This window comes from Melozone crissalis, unplaced genomic scaffold (genome assembly GCF_028551555.1).
Source record: "Melozone crissalis strain CALT ecotype California unplaced genomic scaffold, PUWL_Pcris_2 ptg000547l_1, whole genome shotgun sequence".
NCBI classification, from domain to species: Eukaryota; Metazoa; Chordata; class Aves; order Passeriformes; family Passerellidae; genus Melozone; species Melozone crissalis.
In genome coordinates, this window is record NW_026536243.1 from 1 (window position 1) to 7,698 (window position 7,698).

At 51.1% G+C, this 7,698-nt stretch overlaps 1 protein-coding gene across 1 annotated transcript; it reads left to right on the forward strand.

The window, feature by feature from the left end:
- Positions 1 to 336: 336 nt before the first annotated feature.
- CCDC25 (coiled-coil domain containing 25) lies at positions 337 to 7,698 on the forward strand (the record flags this gene model as incomplete). The annotated part of the gene is made up of 5 exons (XM_054295231.1): positions 337 to 371; positions 719 to 794; positions 4,467 to 4,669; positions 5,418 to 5,463; positions 7,467 to 7,698. Coding segments are annotated over 5 exons (390 nt in total), but the record flags the coding sequence as incomplete, so codon positions are not given.

Sequence of the window (7,698 nt, forward strand, 5' to 3'; positions counted from 1 at the left end):
GCTCGGTGACCGTGGTTTATCCCATTTTTGATCATTTTGCCCATTTTTGCCCATTTTTGCCCCGTTTCCAGGCTGCAAGCTGAGTTCAGTGACCGTGGTTTATCCGTTTTTATCCAGTTTTGCCCATTTTCCCCCATTTTCACCCCGTTCCCACAGGCTGCAAACGGAGCTCAGTGACCATGGTTTATTCGTTTTTATCCATTTTATCCTGTTTTTTCCCATTTTCCCCCGTTTTTGCCTCGTTTTCAGGCTGCAAGCTGAGCTCCATGATGGTGGTTACCCCACTTTATCCCATTTAATGCCATTTTTGCCCCTTTTCCCCTGTTTTCCCCCATTTCCCGCGGCTGCACGCTGAGCTCGGTGACCGTGGTTATCCAATTTTATCCATTTTTTGCTGTCTTGGCCCTTTTTCGCCCCGGTTTCCAGGCGGCAAGCTGAGCTCGGTGACGGTGGTTTACCCCATTTTAACTGTTTTATCCTGGTTTTGCCCTTTTTTGCCCGTTTTTGCCCCGTTTCCAGGCTGCACGCGATGCTCGGTGTCCGTGGTTTATCCGATTTATCCATTTTTACTGTTTTTGCCCATTTCCGCCCCGTTTCCAGGCTGCAAGCGGTGCTCGGTGCCGTGCTGTACCCCCATTTATCCCATTTTGTGTAATTTTACCCATTTTCCCCCGTTTTCACCCCGTTTCCCGGCTGCAAGCTAGCTCGGTGACCGTGGTTACACGCCCTGGAGCAACCTGCGCAAAACGCCCGACATGGACGTGGGGCAGATCGGCTTCCACCGCAGCAAGGACGTGAGTGAGGGGATAAATCTGGGAATTTGGGATTGGGATTGGGAATTTGGGAATGGGATCAGATCGGCTTCCACCGCAGCAAGGACGTGAGTGAGAGGGGAATGGGAATAATCTGGGAATAAATCTGGGAATTTGGGAATGAATCTGGGAATGTGGGAATGGGATCAGATCGGCTTCCACCACAGCAAGGACATGAGTGAGACGGGAATGGGAATAATCTGGGAATAAATCTGGGAATAATCTGGGAATTTGGGAATTGGGATTGGGAATGGGATCAGATTGGCTTCCACCGCAGCAAGGACGTGAGTGAGGGGATGGGAATGGGAATAATCTGGGAATAAATCTGGGAATTTGGGAATGAATCTGGGAATTTGGGAATGGGATCAGATCAGCTTCCACCGCAGCAAGGACGTGAGTGAGGGGATGGGAATAATCTGGGAATTTGGGATTGGGAATTGGGAATGCAGGAATGGGGACAGATCGGCTTCCACCGCAGAAGGGATGTGAGTGGGATGGGATAATGTGGGAATGGGAAATCTGGGAATTTGGGAATGGGACTGGGAATGTGGGAATGGGATCAGATCAGCTTCTGCCACAGCAAGGACGTGAGCGACGGAATAAATCTGGGAATTTGGGATTGGGATTGGGAATTTGGGAAATGGGGTCAGATCGGCTTCCACCGCAGCAAGGACGTGAGTGAGGTGATGGGAATGGGAATAATCTGGTAATAAATCTGGGAATTTGGGAATAAATCTGGGAATTTGGGAATGGGATCAGATCGGCTTCCACCAAAGCAAGGATGTGAGTGAGGGAATAAATCTGGGAATAAATCTGGGATTTGGGAATAAATCTGGGGATTGGGAATGGGAACAGATCAGGTTCCACCACAGCAAGGATGTGTGTGGGGGAATGGGAATAATCTGGGAATAATCTGGGAATATGGGAATGGGAAATGGGAATGGGATCAGATCGGCTTCCACTACAGCAAGGATGTGAGTGAGAGAGGGGAATACATCTGGGAGTTTGGGAATGGGAATGTGGGAATGGGAATGTGGGAATGGGAATGGGATCAGATCGGCTTCCACCGGCACAAGGACATGAGACAGACACGGGAGATCTGGGAATTTGGGAATGGGATCAGATCGGCTTCTGCTGCAACAGGGACGTGAGCGAGGGGCGGGAATGGGAATAAAAAATCTGGGAACGTGTAAATGGGAATGGGAACACGCAGGCTTCCACCAGCACAAGGACGTGAGAGATGGGAATAAATCTGGGGATAAATCTGGGAATTTCGGAATGAATCTGGGAATTTGAGAATGTGGGAATGGGACCAATGAGAATGGGGGAATGGGAATGGGAGCAATGGGAAAGGCAGGGATTGGGAATGGGAGCAGATTGGCTTCCACCAGCACGAGGACATGAGAGACACAGGAATGGATATGGGAATAAATCTGGGAATGTGGGAATGGGAACAGTGGGAATTGGAAGTGGGAATGGGAGTGGGAACAAATCAGCTTCCACCAGCACAAGAACGTGAGGGACATGGGAATGGGAATAAATGTGGAAATTTGGGAACAGAGGAATGTGGGAGTGGGAATGAGAATGTGGGAATGGGAACAGCGGGAATTGGGAATGGGGAACCTCGGGAATCAGTTTGGGAATAGGAACCTCAGGAATTTGGGAATGGTCATTGGGAATCTGGCAATGGAAACAATGGGAGCAGCGGGAACTGGGAATGGGAACAACAGGCATGTGGAAATGGGAACAATGGGAACTGTGGCAATGGGAAGAGTGAGAATGTGGGAATGGGAAGAGTGGGAATGTGGGAATGGTCATTTGGAATCTGGGAATGGGAACCTCGGGAATCCGGGAATGGGAACACCAGGAACATTCTGCATTCCCGATTTCCCCCACAATTCCCAACACAAACCAGGACTGGGACGTTTTTCCCATTGGGAATATTCCACATTCCCGGTTTTCCCGCAATCCCCGCCATCGCCAGCAGAGCGCAGCACCGGGACGCGTCTCCCGTTGGGAACCGCCCCAGTTCCCCGTTAAATTCCCGCTTCAATTCCCAGTTCAATTCCCGGTTTAACTCCTGGTTTAACTCCTGGTTTAATCCCTGTTTCCCAGGTGTGGTCCATGATGGTGGAGCAGTGCAATCCCAATTCCCACTTTAATCCCGGTTTAATCCCGGTTTAAGCCCGGTTTAACCCCGGTTCAATCCCAGGTGCGCTCGGTGACGCCGGAGCGGCGGGCGGCGGAGCAGCGCGCTCTCAGTTCCCAGTTTAATTTCTGTTAATCCGGGTTAACCCCCAGTTTAGTCCCCAGTTGGACCCCAGTTCAATCCCAGTTTAAATCCTGGTGTGACCCGGGTTTAATCCCAGTCTAACCCCCGTTCAATCCCAGCTGCGCTCGGTGACAGTGGAGCAGTGCAGTCCTGTTAGTCCCTGCTTAATCCCTGGGTTCATTCCCAGTTTAACCCCGGTTTAATCCCAGTTTAAGCCCAGTTTAAGCCTGGTCTAAGCCCAGGTTTAACCCTTGTCCCAGGTGCGTTCAGTGACAGTGGAGCGCCGCGGGGCGGAGCAGCGCACGCCCAGTTCCCAGTTTAATTCCCAGTTTAATCCCAATTTAATCCCCAGTTTAATCCCCAGTGTAATCTCTGGTCTGACCCCAGTTTAACCCCGGTTTAATCCTGGTCTAACCCCCCGTTCCAGGTCCGTTCGGTGATGGTGGAGCGCCGTGGGGTGGAGCAGCAAAGTCCCATTAACCCCTGGTTTAATCCCAGTTTAACCCCAGTTCAATCCCCAATTTAACCCCGGTTTAATCCCGGTTCAATCCCAGTCTAACCCCGGTTTAACCCCGGTTTAATCCCGGTCTATCCCTTTGTTCCAGGTGCGTTCTGTGACGGTGGAGCGGCGCGGGGCGGAGCAGTGCACTCCCATTAAACCCTGGTTTAATCCCCGGTTTCATTCCCAGATTAACCCCCGGTTCAATCCCAGTTTAACTCCGGTTCAATCCCCAGTTTAACTCTGGTTCAATCCCAGTCTAACCCCAGTTTAATCCCCAGTTAACCCCGGTCTATCCCTTTGTTCCAGGTGCGTTCTGTGACGGTGGAGCGGCGCGGGGCGGAGCAGCGCACTCCCATTAAACCCTGGTTTAATCCCCGGTTCAATCCCCAGTTTAACCCCCGGTTCAATCCCAGTTTAACTCCGGTTCAATCCCCAGTTTAACCCCAGTTCAATCCCAGTCTAACCCCAGTTTAACCCCAGTCTAAGCCCAGTCTAACCCCTTTGTTCCAGGTGCGTTCAGTGACGGTGGAGCGGCGCGGGGCGGAGCAGCGCACTCCCATTAAACCCTGGTTTAATCCCCGGTTTCATTCCCAGATTAATCCCCGGTTCAATCCCAGTTTAACTCCGGTTCAATCCTTGATTTAACCCCAGTTCAATCCCAGTTTAGCCCCAGTTTAACCCCAGTCTAAGCCCAGTCTAACCCCTTTGTTCCAGGTGCGTTCAGTGACGGTGGAGCGGCGCGGGGCGGAGCAGCAAAGTCCCGTCAACCCCTGGTTTAATCCCCGCTTCAATCCCCATTTAGCCCCTGTTTAATCCCAGTTCAACCCCCGATTCATCCCAGTTTAACCCCGGTTTAATCCCGGTCTAACCCCCGTTCCAGGTCCGTTCGGTGACGGTGGAGCGGCGCGGGGCGGAGCAGCTGCGCCGGCTGGAGCGGACGCGCGTGGAGCGCTTCCCGGACCTGGCGGCCGAGCGGGAATGCCGGGACCGGGAGGAGCGGGGGCGGCGCCGCATGGAGCTGCAGGAGCAGCGGCGGGAGCAGCGCGAGGAGCAGCGCCGGAAAAAGGAGATGGAGGAGCTCAGGTGGGAATTCCGGGAATGCTGGAAATGTTGGGAATGGTTATTGGGAATTCCGGGAATGTTTGGTGAGAATGTTTGGTGGTGGTCCCGCCTGGAGCTGCAGGAGCAGCGCCGAGAGCAGAAGGAGGAGCAGCGCCGGAAAAAGGAGATGGAGGAGCTCAGGTGGGAATTCCCAGAATTCTGGGAATGCTGGAAATACTGGGAATGGTTATTGGGAATTCCAGGAACGTGTGGTGGGAATGTGTGTTGGGAATGTTGGGAATGTTTGGTGCGGCACTGGATGGAGCTGCAGGAGCAGCGCCGGGAGCAGAGGGAGGAGCAGCGCCGGAAAAAGGAGATGGAGGAGCTCAGGTGGGAATTCCCGGAATGCTGGGAGTGCCAGGAGCGGTGGGAATGTCTGGTGGGAATTCCCTGAATGTTTGTTGGGAATGTTTGTTGGGAATGTTGGGAATGTTTGGTGGCGGTGCCGCATGGAGCTGCAGGAGCAGCGCGAGGAGCAGCGCCGGAAAAAGGAGATGGAGGAGCTCAGGTGGGAACGAATGACGGAATTCTGGGAATGCTGGATCCCAAGTCCAGGAATTTCCAGCTGGGAGATCCCAGAGCAAAACCTCGGGAAAAAGGAATTCCGGGATAATTGACGAGGGGCGGAATTCCAGAGGGAAAACCCTCGGGAATTCTGGGATCCTCTCCCCGGTTTTCCAGTGGGATTTCCCTCGGAATTCCGGGATAATTGTGGGAATTGTCCCTGCAGGAGCTACTCGTCCCTGATGAAGGCCGAGAACATGTCCTCCAACCAGGTGAGCGGGGAGCCCCCGGAATTCCGGGAATTCCTCGGGAAAGGGGCGGGGAAACCGGGAATAATGGGGATAGCGGGAAATACGGAAATAATGGGAATGGGGTTGGGAATGGGAATAATGGGGAAAATGGGATAAATGGGATTGGGAGTAATTGGAATGGAAATGGGAATGGGAATAATGAGATTTGGAGTAATGGGAGTGGGATTGGGAATAATGGGGTTAATGGGAAGAACAGGAATGGGAATGATGGGGATACTGGGAATGGTAGCAATGGGATTGGGAATGATGGGATTGGTGGGATTGGGAATAATTGGAATGGAATGATGGGAACGGGATTGGAGTGGGATTGGAATGGGAATGGGAATAATGAGATTGGAATAATGGGAATGGGATTGGGAATTATGGGATTAATGGGAATAATTGTAATGGGAAGAACAGGAATGGGAATGATGGGGATAGTGGGAATGGTAGCAATGGGATTGGGAATGATGGGATTGGTGGGATTGGGAATAATTGGAATGGTAATAATGGGAATAATGGGAATAATGGGAATAATGAGATAATGGGAATGGGATTGGGACGGAATGGAATGGAATGGGAACAGGAATAATGAGATTTGGAATAGTGGGAATGATGGGAATGGGATGGGAATAATGGCAGGGATGGGAATACTGGGAATGGGAATAATGGGAATGAGGGGATGGGAAAAATGGGAGAACCGGGATTGGGAATAATTGGAATGGGAATGATGGGAATGGGAATGATGGGAATGGGACTGGAATGGGATTGGAATGGGAATGGGAATAATGAGATTGGGAATAATGGGAATGTGATTTGAATAATGGGAATGATGGGAATGGGAATAATAGGATAAATGGGATTGGGGATAATGGGAATGGGAAAAATGGGAATAATGGGATTGAGGAGAATGGGAATGATGGGATTAATGGGATTGGGAATAATGGGAAAAATGGGATTGGGAATAATTGGAATAATGAGAATGGGATTGGGAATGATGGGAATGGGAATAATAGAAATGGGATGGGAATGGGGTTGGGAATAATGAGGATAATGGGGATGGGAATAATGGGAATGGGATTAGGATTGGGAATAATGAGAATGATTGGAGTAATGGAATTGGGAATGGGATGGAAATAACAGGATTGGGAGTAATGGGATTGGGAATGGATGGGAATGGGAGGAATAATGGGGGTGGGATTGGGAATAATGGGAAATATGGGAATCTTGGAGATGGGACTGGGAATGGGGATGGGAATGGTGGAAATAATGGGATTGGGAATAATGGGGAGAATGGGAATTAAGTGAATAGTGGGATTAGGAATAAGGGGAAGAATGAGAATTATGGGAATAATGGGAGTGGGGATAGTGGGAATGGGAACAATGGGAATAATGGGAGTGGGAATACTGGAAATAATGGGAATGGATTGGGAATGGTGGGATTGAGAATAATGGGAATGGGAATGATGAGAATTCCCAGAGCTCCCGACCCCAAAGTGTCCCCATGGGAATTCCCCCATTCCCAATTCTCATTCCCAAATTCCCACATTCCCAAACTCCCAATCCTGCTCACACATTCCCAGTTCCCACATCCCAAATTCCCAGTTCCCAATTCCTATTCCCAATCCCAGTTTCCATTCCCCATTCCCAATTCCCACATTCCCAAATTCCCACATTCCCACATCCCCAATTCTCCCATTCCGAATTCCCCATTCCCCCATTCCCAAATTCCCCAATCCCACATTCCCATTCCCAAATTCCCCATTCCTGTTCCTCCATCCCCCCATTCCCAGTTCCCATTCCCCCATTCCCAGTTCCCAAAATCCCAAATTCTCACATTCCCAGCATTCCCAATTCCCAAATCCCCGCATTTCCAGCATTCCCAATTCCCAAATTCCCAAATCCCCACATTCCCAGCATTCCCAATTCCCAAATTCCCGCATTCCCAGCATTCCCAATTCCCAAATTCCCACTGTTCCCCGCAGGACGGGAACGACTCCGACGATTTCATGTGAGGATCCCTCCGGCCCCGGGAGGATCCTTCCGGAATTCCAGGAAAATGGAAAGTCCCAGGAAATTGGAAATTCCCAGGAAAATGGAAATCCGAGGCACAGGAACTCGGGCTCCGGCCCCACGGGGACCTCGGGAGCGCTCCCGGACTTTGGGGGAATTCCCGGGAATGTCGGAGCCAACAAAGGAACAAAGGCTGGGATCGGC